This window comes from Aptenodytes patagonicus, chromosome W (assembly GCF_965638725.1).
Source record: "Aptenodytes patagonicus chromosome W, bAptPat1.pri.cur, whole genome shotgun sequence".
Lineage (NCBI taxonomy): Eukaryota > Metazoa > Chordata > Aves > Sphenisciformes > Spheniscidae > Aptenodytes > Aptenodytes patagonicus.
The window spans coordinates 26,690,645-26,713,491 of NC_134981.1; the positions used below are offsets into that span (position 1 = coordinate 26,690,645).

Consider the following 22,847-nt stretch of genomic DNA (forward strand, 5'->3'; position numbering starts at 1 on the left):
TGGCTGTTTTTGAATACAAACATCACATATTCTTGGTGAAAGCTAATACTGATATCTAACAAAAAAAATAACAGACAGAAAAAAACATAAAATTAATAATTGGGTATAATGCAGGATGGTGCTTTGAAACCACACTGATTATCTGCACTGTGCTTCTCTCAGAAAAGAGAATCAGATAAGGCATGAACTTCTCAAACTGTTATATATGATATTGCTGCTGTAATTTAAGGTCTAGAATAGTGGACAAGCCCAGGAAGGAACTGCATCGTATTTAGTAAATCAGATTGCTCCACAAACATTTACTAGCAGATGCAACCCCTAGCTATTCCCAGGAGTGGTTTTTTTAATGACCACTTTGGCTAATAAGTGGTAATAAATGAGGGACACAAAAACCATCCTTGCTTCAAAAAACATTGAGTCCAAGAATTAAAATGTCTGTACAATGCAGAAAAGGAAAACTGGGATAATATCCACTGCATTTGCATGCTTGTAGTACCTTTAAATATTCTTTTTATAAGCAAGGGCCTGTCTCCAGCAATGGAAGCTTTTCCACCATCAAGACTGAATCCCAAGCCAGCAGAGGTTTTCAATAATTCAACGCAGATGACATCATTCATATCCAGGTTTGGATCTGTGACAGAATATACACAGCATCTTGTTATGCAGTCAACAGTAAATTGCAAGTTGTGTTTAGTTGGTTTTGTTTTTGCTGCAGTGACAAAGCAATTCAGAGTTCAGTTCATATTCAAACTAGAACTTGTTGTCACCCAGTTTCTCAGAAGTGAATGTGTATTATTGCAGCTGTGAAGGGGAGACAGTACAAAATGCATTTACACACAGAGACATTTTCATTTTGCATGTTCAACAAATACCTGCCAAGGCATTTTTATTGGCAAAATTAAAGCTTAGCAAACTTAGCAAAGACTCTATCTAAACATCAACAAAGTAACTGAAAAATTACAAAATTAATGAGCGGAGAGCATCTCTTTCTTTCATTTGTTCCCACTTGCTTATTTAATGAGCTACATCTTTTTAAATAACAGTAATGAATGAAACGTTACATTAAACAAACATGTTCCATCCTCTTAAGGAAGAGTTTGTAATCACTCACTAGTGTGAATAATTGTTTCTGGTCTCATATCTATGGAAATAACCATAATTACCCGTAGGTGCATACTACCTCCTATGTATCGGATGTTCTTAGAATGCAATATTGCTGTAGCTGACAAAAAATATGATTTTGCTTAGGAGGAAGTAAATCTACAATTTTGGAAAACAGGACCCTCTTTGCCCTGCATGAATGTAAAAATTATGCAGTCCTCATTATCACAAATTACTGCTACTATTATCTCAAACAACTTCAAATGTTATCTAAAACATTTGAAGATGAGCTTTGCCTTGCAAGATGGAGACACGTTCTTAATAACCCAATGCTATGTTGTTTATGAGATAATGTTGCCCCCTAGTGCCTGCAGCCAGCAGATATTCTGCATTTGCCAATGTGCAGGACGCAGGGAGTTCAGGGTAGAAAGGGATTCTGAAGTAATTACATATATTACATCCATGGGAGCAATTGCAGAAAGGCTGATCCATTCATTTACAGAGTGCTTTCCTATTTCTTTTAAGCCGTATTACAAAGCTGTACTATAAACTTTTAATCTAAAACACATGGACGTTTTTCCCTTCAGTCTGCTCTGCAAAGGGAATCCTTCCAGCTGTTCTTGGACAAAGATCATACCTGTTCCTATTTCCATGGAAACATCCTTTCCAGACACCACACATTTTCTGCCAGTAGCTGATATCTCAAGTCTGGAGGAATTGTTTGTTTTGTCTTTTTTCTTCTGGATGACAATGACTGCGTAATTTGTATAGTCTTGCCTGATGGAGAACATTCAGGACATCCCCATGGACCAAGCTCGCAAGAGACTTGCCACTGATTGACAGAACAAGATCTTCTTGATTAATAGTCCCTTCTTGAGATGCCACTCCCTTTGAAAACACTCTGTGGACCTACAAGAAAGATTGCAACTTAGGGATGCTTTAACTGCATGGCCACACATAATGCTCTACAGGCCAAGGTGAACATGAAGTCCCTGCCAAAGTTTGCAATCAGTGCCCACTGCCTGGATATCAAGCACACAACAACTGCTCCAACAAACACCCTCAAATACTAAGCCCTAAGTGACTGGACAAGAACTGCAGTTAGGGATGGGGCGGGGGGGAGCAGAGGAAAAGATGCTATTATTGCATGGTCATTTCTAAAGCCAAAGACAACCAAAACCAGCTAGAGACTGTAGTATCACAAATCACTTATGCTTTCACTGAACTCCTCAAAGGTCTTCAATTAACATACTTCAAATGACACAAAGGTTAACTTCACATCCATGCTACAGCAAAGTCACCAAGAACAACATTGTGGTGTGCAACATTTGCTCCCCAAATTCCCACTGACTGGGATATGCATCCTGTGCTGTTTTCAAATGCACGCTTCTAAGCGGTGCACAGCATCTGTGCACAGAAAGGCTCTGACTTACTGCAACTGTACAAGTATTTAATTATCCATCTCAATTTGGCTGATCAAATACAATGTGAATAGATGCAAAAGGATGATTTAGTGGCTTGAAATGCATCTTTTCTAGAGAAAAAAATACTATTTTATTTATACAGCTTACCGTTGTAAGCACGTGGCGCTTGCCTTGGCGGGTTTGTGGGAGTGTGATATAATCAATCTGTCAGGCCTCCCCATATTTATATTTCAGCCATCGTCCTCCATACCAGAGGGGCTTTAACCGCTTGGCTTGCTTGATTGCAGCGCATGTTTCACATCCATGGATAACCTGCGCAATAGCGTCCATGGTCAAGTCCACCCCTCGATCACGAGCCCATCTGTATGTTGCATCTCTTCCTTGGTGACCTGAGGTGTCATGGGCCCACCGAGCTAGAAATAACTCACCCTTATGTTGCCAGTCCAGATCCACCTGAGCCACTTCAGTCTTAGCAGCCTGATCCACCTGCTGGTTGTTTTGATGTTCTTCAGTGGCCCGACTCTTGGGTACGTGAGCATCTACGTGACGGACTTTTACAACCAGGTTCTCCACCCGGGCAGCAATATCTTGCCACAATGCGGCAGCCCAGATGGGTTTGCCTCTGCGCTGCCAGTTGCTCTGCTTCCATTGCTGCAACCACCCCCACAGGGCATTTGCCACCATCCATGACTCAGTACAGGGAGAGAGCACTGGCCACTTTTCTCGGTCAGCAATGCCTAAAGCCAGCTGGATGGCCTTTACTTCTGCAAATTGGCTCGATTCACCTTCTCCTTCAGCAGTTTCTACAACTTGTCGCATGGGACTCCACACAGCAGCCCTCCACCTCCGATGCTTTCCCACAATATGACAGGACCCATCAGTGAACAGAGCATATTGTTTCTCATTTTCTTGTAAATACGAGTCAGAAGTCTCTTCATTAAGATCAGAAGTAAGATCAGCCCTTCTACTCTGTCTGGGGAACTGCCCGCTGGAAACTGGAGCAGCAATTTTCCTGGAAGAACCTCTTTCTGTGGTTGTTTTCCCTTGCAATTCACGTACCCGTGCCCCTAGGGCTGCAGTAGGTTTTCCATCCCACTTCCTCATGTCCTCTCCGTGGTCACGCAGGTAAAACCATAGGGTGCCCCATGGTGTGTAACCTTTATATTCTCTCTCTTGAGCAAAAGAACGCTGACTCCTAATAGCCAAGATATTGGTCCGTACAGGTGGGAAGTAGGACCTATCCTCTTTGAATTGCTGGATCTCCCGGGACAGTTTTTCGGACAGTTTCTCCACAGCTGAGATGAGGGAAGATGAGAGACTTTCCTCGTATTGCCGGAGTTGACTAGCCAATTCATCCACTGTTTGTTCCTCTCCATCTTTCCAGGTCATCACTGCCAATGAATTGGCGTATGACGATGGTGCGCTCCTTATAAACATCCGCCACATGGGTCGTGTGCACTTGACTGCATCTGGATCTTTGGATAGCTGTTCATTGCTCAGGTCACCATAAATCACCTCCAGCACAGCTAATTCTCTCAGAAACTGGATACCCTTCTCCACAGTGGTCCGCTTGCCTGGGCGACATATGACATCTTCCTTGAAGGGTGTCCTGGTTTCGGCAGGGATAGAGTTAATTTCCTTCCTAGTAGCTGGTACAATGCTCTGTTTTGGATTTAGGATGAGAACAAAGTTGATAACGCACCGATGTTTTAGCTGTTGCTAGGTAATCCTTACACTAGCCAAGGACTTTTCAGCTTCCCATGCTCTACCGACTGAGAAGGCTGGAGGTGCACAAGAAGCTGGGAGGGGGCACAGCCAAACTGGCCAAAGGGACATTCCATACCATGTGACGTCATGCTCAGTACATAAACTGGGGAAAGCTGGTCGGGGGGGCCGCTGCTCGGGGACTGGCTGGGCATCGGTCGGCGGGTGGTGAGCAATTGCACTGTGCATCACTTGTTTTGTGTATTATTATTATTATTATCATATTATTATTATTATCATTTTATTTCAGTTATTAAACTGTTTTTTATCTCAACCCACAAGTTTTTTCTCACTTGTGCTCTTCCAATTCTCTCCCCCATCCCACCGGGGTGGGGGGGAGTGAGCGAGCGGCTGCATGGTGCTTAGTTGCCGACCGAGACTAAACCACGACAAAGGGATACCTTTCCTTCACGCTTGACAAGAGTCGCCTCCAAAGGCTGAGGACTCGTGTCCCTTTTCCAATCGCTTTGTCAATGCCCCCTTCCCTGGAAAGGGATCCCAGCTGCTTGGCTTCTTTACCCTCTAATTCCAGGCTACTGGCCCCATTATCCCAGCATCGGAGCAGCCAGGTGACAATATGCTCGCCTGGACGACGGCTGAAATCTTTTCGTATATCTCGCAGCTCACTCAGGGATAGAGATCGGGTGGTTACTGCCCCTTTCATGAATTCTTCCTCTTCTTCCTCCCCGAGCAGTTGCCGGCCCTCCTCTTCCTGTTCTCGTGATGGCCCTTCTCCAGGGTAGTCTGCCTCATCCACTTCTTCCTCTGGCTCCCTTTTAGAAGAAGTTTCTTCCTCCCTTACTAAACGAGCCGACTTCCGCTTCCAAGATTTCTTCTTGTGTACAGGGGCGACTGATACCAGCACAGGTTGGCTTTTTGGTTTAGCCACAGGGTGTGTCGCCAGGGTCTGAGTGGCCGCAGGGCCTGTTGCCGGGGTTGGAGTGGCCGCAGGGCCTGTCGCCGGGGTCGGAGTGGCCGCACGGCGTGTTGCTGGGGTTGGAGTGGCCGCACGGCGTGTCACTGGGGTCGGAGTGGCCGCAGGGTGTGTCGCCTGGGTCTGAGTGGCCGCAGGGCGTGTCGTTTTACCATCAGAGCCAGAGACCTTCTCTTCCCTTTGAGGGTACTGAATGGTGTTGAACAGGGCTCGGTAGGCATGGGCCATGCACGTTGCCATGATCTGCATCTCTCTGGAGTTGCCAGGGTGACAGCATAATTTGTCCAAATATTCTACTAACTTTTGAGGATTCTACACTTGCTCAGGGCTGAAGTTCCAAAACACTGGGGGTGCCCATTGGCCTAGGTACTTGCCCATGCTATCCCACACACCCTGCCACTCATAACTACCCAGCCTTGGGGCAGATCTCTGGATGATATTCTTAAATTGCTTATTAACCCTAGAGAAAACCAAAACAATATTCCCAAGAAGTACCAATAGAAGTATCTGAACTACCCAAGGATGTTCAAGATACTGAAAAGTTACTGTAATGAAGGAGGAAACATCATAGAAGAAGGTAGTGACACTGCCATTCTGTATTTCCTCCGTAAAAAAACTCTCAGAAAAGTTACTGCAATTGCTAGTTGTCTCCACGAAGTGGTATCCGTAGTACAGTAATGGCTTCATTGCAAAATTCAGATACCAAATTAAGCCCAAGGTCAATGTTTTAAAAATAAACCTCCCAAGCGGAATATCACCAATCACTGCAGACCACAGCAAACTGCAAAAACCAACACCAATCTTTAACATGTACAGCAAAAAAACGAGCACCATGCAGATTAGACAAATCAATATCGAGAACAGAGAAACCAACATTGTGACCCACAACTATTAACAGATATAAATTCCTTAATACACTCCAGTTAATCTGTTATTATCTCAAACCCTTCGGGCCCCACGTTGGGCGCCAAAAAGGACTGTTGTGATTTAACCTCAGTCGGCAACTGAGTACCACACAGCCACTTGCTCACTCCTCCCACCCTCCCCCACGGTGGGATGGGGGAGAGAATTGGAAGAGCACAAGTGAGAAAAACTCGTGGGTTGAGATAAAAACAGTTTAATAATTGAAATAAAATGATAATAGCAATAATAATAATGTAGTAATAATAATAATAATACACAAAGCAAGTGATGCACAGTGCAATTGCTCACCACCCACTGACCGATGCCCAGCCAGTCCCCGAGCAGCGGCCCCCCCGACCAGCTTTCCCCAGTTTATGTACTGAGCATGACATCACGTGGTATGGAATGTTTCTTTGGCCAGTTTGGCTGTGCCCCCCTCCCAGCTTCTTTTGCACCTGCAGCCTTCTCAGTCGGTAGAGCATGGGGAGCTGAAAAGTCCTTGACTAGTGTAAGCATTACTTAGCAACAACTAAAACATCGGTGCATTATCAACTTTGTTCTCCTCCTAAATCCAAAACACAGCACTGTACCAGCTACTAGGAAGGAAATTAACTCTATCCCTGCCGAAACCAGGACACAGACTTTTAGAGACTGAAAACATAATTGGCATCCATCTCCAATAATAAAAATTATGCTTCCCAGACACCCTTTGATTTCAGTAGCAGATGGTATGCAGTCACTTCCAAGAGACGCTGTTTTATGACTGTGAATGACTTGCAGTGAGTCTTGATAAACAAGCGCTTGATCTAATCACCAGCCTGCTTTAAAGTGAGCTTTGCAAAAAACAAAATTACTTGCAGCCATCACTTACTGTGACTGATTTCTGTTCCAGATCTATTCCTCCAGCAACACTAAATCCCAGGCCAGCTCCTTCTTCTTTGCAGAAGACTACAAGTTATGCGTCTTCTTTGCCCTAGCAGAAAAATGGGGGTGGAAGAGAAGGTAAAGGAGGAGAAAAACAAAACCAAAGATCAAGACCAAGTTCCCGCAAAAATGACAAATTCCCAGTACCCTCAGATTATGGCAGGTGAAAAAAAGCAACTCAAGGAATTAAAAGTGAGACGTAAAATGCATTTCTGTTCATGCTACAGATGAGTAGCAGCCGTATAGGAGAACTCAGGTGACAGCAAAGATTTCTTCAGTCAGTCCAAGGCTAGAAAGCAAAGTCAAAATTAGGATAGCAGAAGGGTATTAAACCTTGGGCAGCCTAATTTTCACAGGCTGTAATCAACTTTGCGTTGCTGGACATTTTGCAGTCAAAACTGAATAGTTCCCATACACCTTTCTGGAGCAAGCACTGTACTTTCCAGGGAATTGCTAACACCTTTTTATCCCATTTCTCCTTCCTCTTGAAAGGCAGTTACAAAGATGTAATGGAGGGCAGTTACATCAACCTCTTCTCAGCAGTGCTGGACAATCATGCAAGGGGCAGTAACTACAAATTGAAGCTTGGGAAGGTTAGATGGGACAGCAGGAAAAACTGTTTCACTTGGGAGATGAAAGTAATGAGCCTGCTAGTAATCCAAATGGGACTAAGCTGTGCTGTTATGGAAACGGGAGCATCCAGCACAGGAAAGGGACTGGTGCAGGTCTGCACCAGGGCTGAACTTGGCTCCAGACCAGAATGAAGGCGTAAAGCTAATTTCTTTGAAGTAATGGGCTGCTGCCAAAATACAGAATTTGCCATGAGAGAGAAGCAGTCCTGTCCAGCAAGCTTGGTGCCGTCTTCTGAACGGTTATTAGGACAAACCAGACACTGTTACAGAGACCACATTTTGCGGTGTAAGGGGGACTATAAGCAGGCATCTGGTGGAGCAAGGGGATAGTAAACGTCTGTGGGGCAGAGCATCAGAAGTGGGGAGTAGAAAGCAGGTCTCAGCTTTTCCCCAGGATCCCATCCAACATCAGTCATTTCCAGAAACTGCCAACACTAAAATTAATGGCACATCATTAGAAACCAACCTCTTAATCTATTTAGCATTAAATGACATATTTAGTTCACTAAACTCAACATTTTAACTCAGCGTATGCCTTTTAATTTCGTTTCAAAAGGCACAGGGAACCACAGATTATTATCGCTGTTTGGTGAAACAATAGTCAAATTCTTGGCCTCTGTGTGTGTGTGTTTGCCAAATAGTGGCCCTGGAAGAGTTTTTTGCATTAGAGGCATCCCTGCAAAGCACAGAGCCAATGTCAGAAACTGATGCCACCCTGCTCCACATCACTGATCCATCAGTGCTCAAGGAGAGAGGAGCAGTCAGGGCTGAACATCTTAGGCCACAGTCTTTTGTAGCTGTCAAGACCCTTCTCACCTGTACTCAAGTGAGAACAGCTTTATGTTAGGCTAGAAATAATAAAGTCAGTTAAATATCTAGGCTAGCCACCTTCAAAGTGCAGTGAGGGTAACAGAAACATACTCATATCTTTGACTGTTAGGTACTAAAGCAACCCTTTTTGTTTAAGAGGTCAGGTTCTTTCCAACCCTTGCTACCACAACTTAATTTTCTTACACTGGGGAAGAAAAAAATAAAAATATCAGAGGCTCAGATGTTAGAGGGTTGTGCAAGGACCACACGTCCTGGGCCAGTCAGCAACACAGTCTGAACCCTGGCTTCCCATTGCTGAGGTCGTGCATTTCCTCCCTTCCGAGCTCTCAATGCTGTCCTCAGCCAGCACGTGTACTATGGGGCACAGACACCTGGCTATGGATGCTTATTGCTTTACTTGGCCACACAGTGGATGCACAAGGCCTCCAGTGATGACGGCTATCCGCTGGGCTTTGAGAAACGTCACTACAATAACTGCCTAACATGTCTTTGAGGCAGGTTAACGCAAATTAACTCCTTGCAGTACATAGGCAAGTTATTCTCTCAAAATTTCTAAGGAACTTGCCTAGAAGAAATGAGAAACACAACATGAAAGAGCTCAAATCTTTAGCCTCTCTTCAGCCTGTTAGCTGAAGATCATTGGTCATAGAGATTTAAACAATAAAATGCCTGTATATATATTTTTTTATATATTAGTAACACTTATTAAATGCTAGCAGTAAATTTAGCACTGTTCAGAGCAAAAGATGATGACAAATTCTTCCCGGGGAAGCTCTCAGTCCGAATCAGGCAGTCCATCTCATTTTTCAGCAATTGCATAACTATGAAGAACTGTCCTATTGTACATTTAAATCCAGCATTTGACTAGCATAAAATTTTCCAGCCTATGTGCCATACTGGGCTTAAATATGGATAAGAAACCATGCAGACAAGGGGTGCATTCCAAAAAGCATTGAGTTATTTATAAATATTTGAGTTCTCATACTTTGAAAAGTGGCATAAATAACTAATCTCTCCAAGACCTCATGCAAAATACTTTAAAGAACACTTAATTACTTTCGGCCAAAAGTACAATCCAATCCTAATTTTTTCAGTAAACCTACCAAACCCTCTTGGCTCATGAAGCTCTTGGGACTTGCAAGCTTTAGCTACGCTGTCCCTGGAAGGAGGTAAAGCTGGGTATTTTGGGGAGGTCCTGTTCCCCCCCAGCCCATTCTATGTTTGAAATAGCAACCTTTGTGAATAAGACTCAGGAACGCTCTAAATACAGTTCAGCCAGCAGTTATGCAGACCAGATGGCAGTTTCCCCTCCAGTGCTGTCATTATTTTATTAACTTCTGTTCTGATTTAAAAAGGGTGTGGACATATCCCAAAAACACAAACACTGCAAACAGGGAAGTAATGTTCTGGCAATCATTTCACTTTGGTGGCCTTCTTTAAACACCTAAATAATTAAGCAGGTTATCTTAATGCAATAACCAGTTTCCACAGAAGAGAGCAAAAAGGGCACAGGAGTCTCTTACAAACCCTCTAGCAGCCACTTTCTGGCATTGCAAGCCACCAGTTCAGCATTAAACAAGATAAATTCAATTTCCATGATCTCAGCTTCTAGCAAAAAGCGGGTGCTTCCAGGCACAGAGAGGAGCAGAGCTTCCCCTGCGTGATAGAGAAAGTGGATCTGACCCAGATGGTTGGTGGAAAGTTAAATTCTGATGTGCAATTATTGGCAAACCCAGGAGTTTCTCAGCTGTAAAATGACTGAAATGGAGACATACTTCTCCACTTAAAATAGGTCTATTTATTGTGGCTCAAAACTGCTTTTGCACTGGACAAACAATACCCTTTCTTATACAAAGGCCACTCAAATATATTATGGGTTTATAGCAGGCATTCAAAAACCAGCAGAAGTAAAACTACCATCAACTGTAACCTACCGCAGGACTACTGGAGGAGCTCTGAAATTGTCTGGAAGAAAATTTATCCACCATTAAGAAAATCTTTAAAAATACCACCAATAATTTAGTTTTATCTTCTGGTTTTTACCTTTGCTTGTGCTTTGACTTCTTGGAGCATAGCAGCAACATCACATTTTGGTACTACTGCTGACAAAACAGATTGCAATTTTTGCTGGTCCAGGCTTGAGACAAGCAGCTGATCCAAGCTAAAATGAATAGAAAAATATAAAAGACAGCTTTATCTTTCTAGACTGTGTAGAGATATGTTTCAGGTATACAGTATAATTTGTACTAGGGTAAGCGATGAAGGGCCAGCTCATTAACAGAAATTTTGAAAACAGGTAAGAAATGGCATATGCTGGGAGAATGGGAAGGGGCAGAGAAGACAATTTAAGAATAACTCTGAAAATCAGTCCCTGTTCTGTTCCCCTCCTCCTTTCCCAATGATTTTATCAACAGACATTAACAAAAACAAGGAGACAGCTACTTCTGAGGACTGCTTCTGGCAGGACAACAAGCTCATTTGTCACTCCAAGCTGCGCTGGCAGCCAGCGCTGCACAGCCTCCCCTCCAGGACGGGCAGGAGGCAGCGGCTGCTGTGCCATAACATGGCCAAAAACCAACTGAAAACAGCTAGAGGGGACACAGAAAAAGAGCCCGGCCCTGCCAGGATAAAGTGTTTCATCCCATACGTGGGATGAAACGTGGCGTGGCCACCACCAGACAGCAGCACAGCAGTTCTGAGAGATCAAAAGAGCACAAAGAACAGCACCCTGAATCGTGAGGGAAATGGGGGCCAGGGCCAAAGCTGAAATGCGCTTTGGTGCAGGCCTGGGGCAATGGGGAAGCTTCGCCTCAGGAGAGGCTCGTGGGGATGAAAACGAAACAGCGGTAGCAAAGCCGACACCAACCTGACAGACCAGCTGTTTTCTGAGCGCTCCCCATCTGGAGAGCCACCATGGGGCACATTGTCGTCCGAAGTGGACCCTGGCGTCCCCGAGCCACTGTCCTTAGGGCTGCCAGCATCCATCCCCATCCCACCCGCTTCAGTGGGGCTGCAGCGAGCCAGCGGGGCTACGTTGCTCTGGGAGGACGAGCCAAGGGCTCTCCAGGGTGTGATTTCCAGTTCTGTTTTGAAGCCCTCTCTGCACAGCTTGTCCAGGTTGGGCATGCTGAGGGCCCTCAGCTCCCGCAGCCTGGAGTGGGGCAGCGGCAGCCACCCCAGGCCCCGGCTGCGGCGTGCCTGTGAGGCCGAGGGGGGAAAGGCGGACGGGTCTGCCCCAGTGCCACCCTCCTCACTCCTCTGGAGCTTTCCTTCCCCCTTGCCACACGCATCGGCTCCGTGCTGGCGGGCGACTTGGCCACGTCATCAGCCAGGCTTGGGCTGCTGCCATAGGAGCTCAAGCTGTGCCGCAAGGCCCACAGCATCTCAGCGGGGCTGGCTGCGGCAGCCATCCCACCACACAACCTCCTGGCGAGGGAGGACCTCGCAGCCGAATGTATATCAATGGCCTTCACGATGGGCCAGTCAAAATTTGCCAGGTTTTCAAAGGATTTGATCCTTTGTTTGACGGAGGAGAATGAGGTAGGTTCATGTGGCCAGTTCAGCTCATAGTAGCAATTCCTCCTGAAGCGCCTCAGCTTATCGGCAGCGGGGCAGCTGATGTCACTGGCTGAGGGGGATGTGTCATTTTTGGAGGCATACACCTGCTCCTTCTTGCTCTGGCCATTTGGCAGGTTGAGATGGACCATCTTTAACATCCCTGTTGCTGCCTGGGAGTATTTCTCCTCTGTGGCGTGGCCCTGTGGGCCTTACACGAGATGAACCTCTGCAACATGGCAGTCCTCCCTCAAGAGACCTGATAACTGGGCTGGCATCGAGTAAGTCCTCATCACAGGTTTTGACAAGCCATAGAGATTTTTGTCTCCATCGGTATCTGCTTTCGAGAAATACTGCATGGTCCCCATCTCCTCAGCCAGCCAAGGCACTTCTGCATTCGCCTCTTCTGTTTTCTCCAGCAATGGCAACTGCAAAAACGACACTGGTGAGGAAGAGGCAGAGGAGGAAAGCTTCACCTCAATGAAAGTGTGCTGAATCTCCTGCCCTTCCAGCTGCTCCTGCTGAACTGCGGGGGATCTCAATGAAGAGGAACCTCCAACAGATGGTCCTACGTTTTGCAGATCTAATTGCCTAAGGTCATCTGCACTACAGATGCTCTTGATCACGTTCAGGCCTGCTCCAGGGTTCTCAGTCCTCCCTTTTACATATTCAACTATTTGCATCCCCTGAGGAGATGAAGTGACTTTGGACTGACTGTCTCTGGCTCTGAAATCATCTATCTTAACACCCTTACCCTGACACACTGCAGGCTGCATGGAAACTTGCTTTTCTTTTGGCTTTCCCCACACCTGCTGCAGGTCTGTTAGCTCCCTCCCCACAGCCACCACATTTAATTTCACCACTCTCTGTCGGGCTGCCGGTACCATTCAGGAGAGGCAGAAATGAATCTTCAGAAATGTCCAGAGATGGTTTATTTTCTAGCTCTGAATTCAGAGTCCTTGAGGCTGCTGAAATGCTCTTGCCAGGATCTGGGTTTGTAGGTGAGTTATGGGACAACGGTGTTTTCTTCCCCAGGAGTTTGGGGGACAGCTGTGGGGAAACAGAAGTCCTTTTCTGATCAGCCCCACTGACTTTTTGGTAGGATTAATGCCAGAAGAATCCGAATTTGCCTTTGCTTTGCTTTTTATGGTGAAGCCTTTTAGCTTTGGTCCTGCTTTGGCCTTCTGGTTATTTAAAAGGGTTTCCATTATTCTTTTTTGTGCTGTTCTCTTAGGCTCCTGACAGGATTTTTTCTGTGAAGATGGGCTGTGCGGTACTGCAGCTCCTTTGCAGTGATTTGTGCCTGAGCTTTGGACTTTTCCATTTGAAGTCCTTCCTGAAGTCACAGAGTTAATTTTCTCATTTTTCCCTGGCAAGTCATGAGTTGTATTAGCCTTTGGATCTTTAGATCTAGTGGGAAAGGGAGACCTGAGTGATATTGCTCTTGTTGACGATGCATTCACATGATTGCTGTCTATTTTAGACAAGTTGAACAAACTGTTGGTTTCTTTCTTCACTAAGCAATAACTAACAGCATGATTACAGTCATCAACCACCATTTCGCTTTCAGATTTGGATCTCTGTTCATCATGATATCCTTCTTTCTCAAGCAAGTTGTTCTCCAAGCCATTGACATTTCTAGCAGAACAAAAGCTTATCTTTTTGCAGTGCAGAGTCCCTTCCTCTTCGATGGATTCACAGCATTTCATATGTCTGTTACTGTTCCCCAAATCCATCTGTTCTTCTGTACTTAAGGCACCATTGTTACAGAAAGAGTAAACTTCAGGGATACTGACTGAATTCTTTAGGATGTCTTTTTCTGGCAGGAAAACTGAGGAAGGAGAACACAAGGATGCAGAGGACATATCTGAACACTGTGAGAGACATGGAGTGGGACCACCATGATCTTCCAAGCCTAGTTTGTTGATGCTCGTCTCCAGTGACCCACACATTGCACAGCCCTCAGTTTGCAAAACTTTGCTGCCATAAGGGTGCAGTGGGGACAGAGAGGATGAGCTTGTCGCAGATGTGAGATGCTGCTCATGTGCGGGCTTTTGCGGCTCATTGTTCATGCAACAGATCTCAATTTGCTCCTCATCCGACTCCATTACAGTACAGACTGCAGGGGCATTAGCAGCATCACACGGCCCAAGCAACATATCACTAGCACTATCAAAGGTTTCCATGACAGACTCTGCATCCGAGTGAGAATCCTCCGCAGTCCCATACACAGACTTTGGAAACAGGTCACTTCTCTTACCTTCCAGAGTTTGCTGTAGGCAACTCATCCTCACTTAAACTGCTAAAATTCCTAGAATAGTTATTTAAAGAGTTTTTATTCACAGTAAAGTTTGCCTGTGTTAATGGAGTCCAACACAGACAGTCCCAAAACCCACCGTGCATTTGCTGCACAATTCATAGTTTTTTCGAGCAGCTCCTCCTTCACTGGCTGTGGCTCAGAACCGGGACAGCCTTCGTCAGTCCCACAGCAGCACATCGTGGTGTACTCATCTTGGAGGAGGCTTTCTGCTCGTGATGGAGTGTGCGAAGCCCTGCTCTCGGGAGCACCCATTTGGCTGAGCAAGTCATCGATATCAGTGACAGGGATGGCAGCGCTGTCCTCGGCGCGGCTGCTTTTCATGGTACTTCTTTGCACATCTTTGCTCGTGGCATCAGGTGGCAGTGGTGTTCTCTCCACCGCACAACTGCCACCAGCATTTTGCAAGCCTGCTCCTCGTTTCCCAGCACTTGGTTCTTCCTCAGTTGCGAGGATGCTCTTGACATTGGCCTGATTTTGACTGTCTACCCCTGGCGACAGGATGAGGTTTGTAAATCTGCTGACAGCTACATCATGATAAAAATAAAATAAAATAAAATAAAAAAAGCAAAATCCTGTCAGATATGGGAAGTGATACACAAAACACTAGGTTTTATTACAAAAATAGACACCCACATATTCAGACAACATGTTTTCTTTTTGCTCTGCACTCCTCCTCTTCTGTAATGATGTTTACAACAACTCAAATTAATCGTAACCCCATGTATTTGAGTAGCACACAGGAGGGAGCAATCCACTCATCCAGGGTGAGTAGTCATGATCTGTTTAATTCTCATCTTTGAAATTTCAGCAGTCAAGCAGCCAACTACCAAAGTGTCAGTGTGCAGTAAGTCAGGCCGAGCAGTACCATTTCTCATTGCTTGTTTGATCTAAGATGTCTCCAATAGATTGCAGAGAGTACACAAAGCCCTGGCATAGCAAAGGTGCATAAATAACACAGTGATGAGCTGTGCATAAATAACTTGACTCTGATCCTCTCAGCACTTCTGCAGGTGTTTAATGTGACACGCATGGGTGATGTTATACACACATTAAGCATATGGGCTTTACAGGATTTCTGGCACAGACCTTTCCTCGCTTACAATAAATGTTTAACCCACTCTTGGGCAACACACTGAGCTCCCTGTCACTGCTGCACTCCAACACATTCCAGCTCACCCATTTCTCCAGCTCTTCAATTTTCAGCACTTCACCCAAAGCATCTGCTTGCACCTTTCTACACTGCTTCTGGGATGCTCATCCCCATTCAAGTTGCTTTCCAGAGGCCAGTTACTACCAGATGAGGCCCAGAAAGTGCATGGAGAAGGAGGGGTGTATCACAGAGTCATCATCCTTTCCTGCTTATTCAAACATGCCAGCACGTCTCTCTAATCCTTGCACAAACCTGCAGAATTATCTACACCACTTAACTTAGGTACCCATGTGGACCAGGACACCATGTTAAGAAGTGCAGGTTCCTCCTGGAGTCGACAAAGGGGAAGACATCTCAGAAGAGCAATTTGAAGCAGCCAGGTTAGAATCTGAAGTACTGCCCTGCTTCAGCGTTCTGGATCACATACTGAAGACACCCTCTTCTCTGCCAGTGGGGCAGGACGAGGAAAAGAGGAAAGCAGAAGAGTTGCCTGATAAAGGAGTGCCAATGTGCCCCTACCCTAATGCTATTATTCTGCAAAAGCCACAGCAATCTAAGGAAACAAGAACAGGACACTCTGCCAAGCCAGGAATTCCTTAAACAACAACTGGAACTGAAGCATCTAGAAGCAATTTAGGCTCCCAAGTATTAATAGATACACGAAGAAGATCATAAGCTAAACCGAAGCAAATTATTATGTTCTTCCTGAATTTGAAAAGTATGCTTTTCTTTTTCAAACACTCATTTCCACACGACGTAATTTGTACAGTCTGTAGGGATGCATATATTGCTGTAGCAGCATAAATCAACCCTGAGCAGAAACTAAGGAGGTTTCAAATGTTTCAATTCAAACTAGAAAACTTTTCATAAGAAACATGCAAATAAATATTTTGATAAGATACTAGTTATCTTTTCTGTTTCATCTTTCTGCACATTAGAGAATTCTGATGCATGAAAGGGAAAGAAAGAAAAAAGGGTTTTATTATCTTAATTTCCATTCACAAAAACACTATTTAAACTTCAGCTTTTAAAAGAGACCGATGTGATTATAAAGGGTCAGTATATTTACTGAACAGGCACAGCAGTAAAACGGGTTGTCAGGACAGGGTCGCTGCCAAGTTAGCTCCAGGTCTGCGTGAAATGACTCAGACCTCTGCAAATGCTGGCAGGAGGGTGTCCTGGTTTCAGCAGGGATAGAGTTAATTTCCTTTCTAGTAGCTGGTACAGTGCTGTGCTTTGGATTTAGGAGGAGAACAAAGTTGATAATGCACCGATGTTTTAGTTGTTGCTAGGTAATGCTTACACTAGCCAAGGACTTTTCAGCTTCCCATGCTCTACCGACTGAGAAGGCTGCAGGTGCAAAAGAAGCTGGGAGGGGGCACAGCCAAACTGGCCAAAGGGACATTCCATACCATGTGACGTCATGCTCAGTACATAAACTGGGGAAAGCTGGTCGGGGGGGCCGCTGCTCGGGGACTGGCTGGGCATCGGTCGGCGGGTGGTGAGCAATTGCACTGTGCATCACTTGCTTTGTGTATTATCATTATTATTATTACTACATTATTATTATTATTGCTATTATCATTTTATTTCAATTATTAAACTGTTTTTATCTCAACCCACGAGTTTTTCTCACTTGTGCTCTTCCAATTCTCTCCCCCATCCCACTGTGGGGGAGGGTGGGAGGAGTGAGCAAGTGGCTGTGTGGTACTCAGTTGCCGACTGAGGTTAAATCACAACAGTCCTTTTTGGCGCCCAACGTGGGGCCCGAAGGGTTTGAGATAATAACAGATTAACTGGAGTGTATTAAGGAATTTATATCTGTTAATAGTTGTGGGTCACAATGTTGGTTTCTCTGTTCTCGATATTGATTTGTCTAATCTGCATGGTGCTCGTTTTTTTGCTGTACATGTTAAAGATTGGTGTTGGTTTTTGCAGTTTGCTGTGGTCTGCAGTGATTGGTGATATTCCGCTTGGGAGGTTTATTTTTAAAACATTGACCTTGGGCTTAATTTGGTATCTGAATTTTGCAATGAAGCCATTACTGTACTACGGATACCACTTCGTGGAGACAACTAGCAATTGCAGTAACTTTTCTGAGAGTTTTTTTACGGAGGAAATACAGAATGGCAGTGTCACTACCTTCTTCTATGATGTTTCCTCCTTCATTACAGTAACTTTTCAGTATCTTGAACATCCTTGGGTAGTTCAGATACTTCTATTGGTACTTCTTGGGAATATTGTTTTGGTTTTCTCTAGGGTTAATAAGCAATTTAAGAATATCATCCAGAGATCTGCCCCAAGGCTGGGTAGTTATGAGTGGCAGGGTGTGTGGGATAGCATGGGCAAGTACCTAGGCCAATGGGCACCCCCAGTGTTTTGGAACTTCAGCCCTGAGCAAGTGTAGAATCCTCAAAAGTTAGTAGAACATTTAGACAAATTATGCTGTCACCCTGGCAACTCCAGAGAGATGCAGATCATGGCAACGTGCTGGGGCCTGGCCCATGCCTACCGAGCCCTGTTCAACACCATTCAGTACCCTCAAAGGGAAGAGAAGGTCTCTGGCTCTGATGGTAAAACGACACGCCCTGCGGCCACTCAGACCCAGGCGACACACCCTGCGGCCACTCCGACCCCAGTGACACGCCGTGCGGCCACTCCAACCCCAGCAACACGCCGTGCGGCCACTCCGACCCCGGCGACAGGCCCTGCGGCCACTCCAACCCCGGCAACAGGCCCTGCGGCCACTCAGACCCTGGCGACACACCCTGTGGCTAAACCAAAAAGCCAACCTGTGCTGGTATCAGTCGCCCCTGTACACAAGAAGAAATCTTGGAAGCGGAAGTCGGCTCGTTTAGTAAGGGAGGAAGAAACTTCTTCTAAAAGGGAGCCAGAGGAAGAAGTGGATGAGGCAGACTACCCTGGAGAAGGGCCATCACGAGAACAGGAAGAGGAGGGCCGGCAACTGCTCGGGGAGGAAGAAGAGGAAGAATTCATGAAAGGGGCAGTAACCACCCGATCTCTATCCCTGAGTGAGCTGCGAGATATACGAAAAGATTTCAGCCGTCGTCCAGGCGAGCATATTGTCACCTGGCTGCTCCGATGCTGGGATAATGGGGCCAGTAGCCTGGAATTAGAGGGTAAAGAAGCCAAGCGGCTGGGATCCCTTTCCAGGGAAGGGGGCATTGACAAAGCGATTGGAAAAGGGACACGAGTCCTCAGCCTTTGGAGGCGACTCTTGTCAAGCGTGAAGGAAAGGTATCCCTTTGTCGTGGTTTAGTCTCGGTCGGCAACTAAGCACCATGCAGCCGCTCGCTCACTCCCCCCCACCCCGGTGGGATGGGGGAGAGAATTGGAAGAGCACAAGTGAGAAAAAACTTGTGGGTTGAGATAAAAAACAGTTTAATAACTGAAATAAAATGATAATAATAATAATATGATGATAATAATAATAATACACAAAACAAGTGATGCACAGTGCAATTGCTCACCACCCGCCGACCGATGCCCAGCCAGTCCCCGAGCAGCGGCCCCCCCGACCAGCTTTCCCCAGTTTATGTACTGAGCATGACGTCACATGGTATGGAATGTCCCTTTGGCCAGTTTGGCTGTGCCCCCTCCCAGCTACTTGTGCACCTCCAGCCTTCTCAGTCGGTAGAGCATGGGAAACTGAAAAGTCCTTGACTAGTGTAAGCACTACTTAGCAACAACTAAAACATCAGTGTGTTATCAACATTATTCTCATGCTAAATCCAAAACACAGCACTACACCAGCTACTAGGAAGGAAATTAACTCTATCCCTGCCGAAACCAGGACACCCTTCAAGGAAGATGTCATATGTCGCCCAGGCAAGCGGACCACTGTGGAGAAGGGTATCCAGTTTCTGAGAGAATTAGCTGTGCTGGAGGTGATTTATGGTGACCTGAGCAATGAACAGCTATCCAAAGATCCAGATGCAGTCAAGTGCACACGACCCATGTGGCGGATGTTTATAAGGAGCGCACCATCGTCATACGCCAATTCATTGGCAGTGATGACCTGGAAAGATGGAGAGGAACAAACAGTGGATGAATTGGCTAGTCAACTCCGGCAATACGAGGAAAGTCTCTCATCTTCCCTCATCTCAGCTGTGGAGAAACTGTCCGAAAAACTGTCCCGGGAGATCCAGCAATTCAAAGAGGATAGGTCCTACTTCCCACCTGTACGGACCAATATCTTGGCTATTAGGAGTCAGCGTTCTTTTGCTCAAGAGAGAGAATATAAAGGTTACACACCATGGGGCACCCTATGGTTTTACCTGCGTGACCACGGAGAGGACATGAGGAAGTGGGATGGAAAACCTACTGCAGCCCTAGGGGCACGGGTACGTGAATTGCAAGGGAAAACAACCACAGAAAGAGGTTCTTCCAGGAAAATTGCTGCTCCAGTTTCCAGCGGGCAGTTCCCCAGACAGAGTAGAAGGGCTGATCTTACTTCTGATCTTAATGAAGAGACTTCTGACTCGTATTTACAAGAAAATGAGAAACAATATGCTCTGTTCACTGATGGGTCCTGTCATATTGTGGGAAAGCATCGGAGGTGGAGGGCTGCTGTGTGGAGTCCCATGCGACAAGTTGTAGAAACTGCTGAAGGAGAAGGTGAATCGAGCCAATTTGCAGAAGTAAAGGCCATCCAGCTGGCTTTAGGCATTGCTGACCGAGAAAAGTGGCCAGTGCTCTCTCCCTGTACTGAGTCATGGATGGTGGCAAATGCCCTGTGGGGGTGGTTGCAGCAATGGAAGCAGAGCAACTGGCAGCGCAGAGGCAAACCCATCTGGGCTGCCGCATTGTGGCAAGATATTGCTGCCCGGGTGGAGAACCTGGTTGTAAAAGTCCGTCACGTAGATGCTCACATACCTAAGAGTCGGGCTACTGAAGAACATCAAAACAACCAGCAGGTGGATCAGGCTGCTAAGATTGAAGTGGCTCAGGTGGATCTGGACTGGCAACATAAGGGTGAGTTATTTCTAGCTCGGTGGGCCCATGACACCTCAGGTCACCAAGGAAGAGATGCAACATACAGATGGGCTCGTGATCGAGGGGTGGACTTGACCATGGACGCTATTGCGCAGGTTATCCATGGATGTGAAACATGCGCTGCAATCAAGCAAGCCAAGCGGTTAAAGCCCCTCTGGTATGGAGGACGATGGCTGAAATATAAATATGGGGAGGCCTGACAGATTGATTGTATCACACTCCCACAAACCCGCCAAGGCAAGCGCCACGTGCTTACAACGGTAAGCTGTATAAATAAAATAGTATTTTTTTCTCTAGAAAAGATGCATTTCAAGCCACTAAATCATCCTTTTGCATCTATTCACATTGTATTTGATCAGCCAAATTGAGATGGATAATTAAATACTTGTACAGTTGCAGTAAGTCAGAGCCTTTCTGTGCACAGATGCTGTGCACCGCTTAGAAGCGTGCATTTGAAAACAGCACAGGATGCATATCCCAGTCAGTGGGAATTTGGGGAGCAAATGTTGCACACCACAATGTTGTTCTTGGTGACTTTGCTGTAGCATGGATGTGAAGTTAACCTTTGTGTCATTTGAAGTATGTTAATTGAAGACCTTTGAGGAGTTCAGTGAAAGCATAAGTGATTTGTGATACTACAGTCTCTAGCTGGTTTTGGTTGTCTTTGGCTTTAGAAATGACCATGCAATAATAGCATCTTTTCCTCTGCTCCCCCCCGCCCCATCCCTAACTGCAGTTCTTGTCCAGTCACTTAGGGCTTAGTATTTGAGGGTGTTTGTTGGAGCAGTTGTTGTGTGCTTGATATCCAGGCAGTGGGCACTGATTGCAAACTTTGGCAGGGACTTCATGTTCACCTTGGCCTGTAGAGCATTATGTGTGGCCATGCAGTTAAAGCATCCCTAAGTTGCAATCTTTCTTGTAGGTCCACAGAGTGTTTTCAAAGGGAGTGGCATCTCAAGAAGGGACTATTAATCAAGAAGATCTTGTTCTGTCAATCAGTGGCAAGTCTCTTGCGAGCTTGGTCCATGGGGATGTCCTGAATGTTCTCCATCAGGCAAGACTATACAAATTACGCAGTCATTGTCATCCAGAAGAAAAAAGACAAAACAAACAATTCCTCCAGACTTGAGATATCAGCTACTGGCAGAAAATGTGTGGTGTCTGGAAAGGATGTTTCCATGGAAATAGGAACAGGTATGATCTTTGTCCAAGAACAGCTGGAAGGATTCCCTTTGCAGAGCAGACTGAAGGGAAAAACGTCCATGTGTTTTAGATTAAAAGTTTATAGTACAGCTTTGTAATACGGCTTAAAAGAAATAGGAAAGCACTCTGTAAATGAATGGATCAGCCTTTCTGCAATTGCTCCCATGGATGTAATATATGTAATTACTTCAGAATCCCTTTCTACCCTGAACTCCCTGCGTCCTGCACATTGGCAAATGCAGAATATCTGCTGGCTGCAGGCACTAGGGGGCAACATTATCTCATAAACAACATAGCATTGGGTTATTAAGAACGTGTCTCCATCTTGCAAGGCAAAGCTCATCTTCAAATGTTTTAGATAACATTTGAAGTTGTTTGAGATAATAGTAGCAGTAATTTGTGATAATGAGGACTGCATAATTTTTACATTCATGCAGGGCAAAGAGGGTCCTGTTTTCCAAAATTGTAGATTTACTTCCTCCTAAGCAAAATCATATTTTTTGTCAGCTACAGCAATATTGCATTCTAAGAACATCCGATACATAGGAGGTAGTATGCACCTACGGGTAATTATGGTTATTTCCATAGATATGAGACCAGAAACAATTATTCACACTAGTGAGTGATTACAAACTCTTCCTTAAGAGGATGGAACATGTTTGTTTAATGTAACGTTTCATTCATTACTGTTATTTAAAAAGATGTAGCTCATTAAATAAGCAAGTGGGAACAAATGAAAGAAAGAGATGCTCTCCGCTCATTAATTTTGTAATTTTTCAGTTACTTTGTTGATGTTTAGATAGAGTCTTTGCTAAGTTTGCTAAGCTTTAATTTTGCCAATAAAAATGCCTTGGCAGGTATTTGTTGAACATGCAAAATGAAAATGTCTCTGTGTGTAAATGCATTTTGTACTGTCTCCCCTTCACAGCTGCAATAATACACATTCACTTCTGAGAAACTGGGTGACAACAAGTTCTAGTTTGAATATGAACTGAACTCTGAATTGCTTTGTCACTGCAGCAAAAACAAAACCAACTAAACACAACTTGCAATTTACTGTTGACTGCATAACAAGATGCTGTGTATATTC

The 22,847-nt window shown here is 45.3% G+C and overlaps 1 protein-coding gene across 1 annotated transcript in view; it reads right to left on the reverse strand.

Annotated features, from left to right (window-relative positions):
- LOC143172212 (PDZ domain-containing protein 2-like) overlaps window positions 1-22,847 on the reverse strand; it is a 111,680-nt gene that overhangs the window by 3,339 nt on the left and 85,494 nt on the right. The window contains 11 exon segments of the mRNA XM_076361452.1: window positions 497-631; window positions 1,739-1,862; window positions 1,864-2,010; window positions 6,998-7,099; window positions 10,557-10,674; window positions 11,380-11,794; window positions 11,797-12,901; window positions 12,903-13,163; window positions 13,166-14,336; window positions 14,338-14,418; window positions 14,420-14,912. Of these exon segments, the coding sequence (XP_076217567.1) occupies window positions 497-631; window positions 1,739-1,862; window positions 1,864-2,010; window positions 6,998-7,099; window positions 10,557-10,674; window positions 11,380-11,794; window positions 11,797-12,901; window positions 12,903-13,163; window positions 13,166-14,336; window positions 14,338-14,418; window positions 14,420-14,912 (4,152 nt within the window).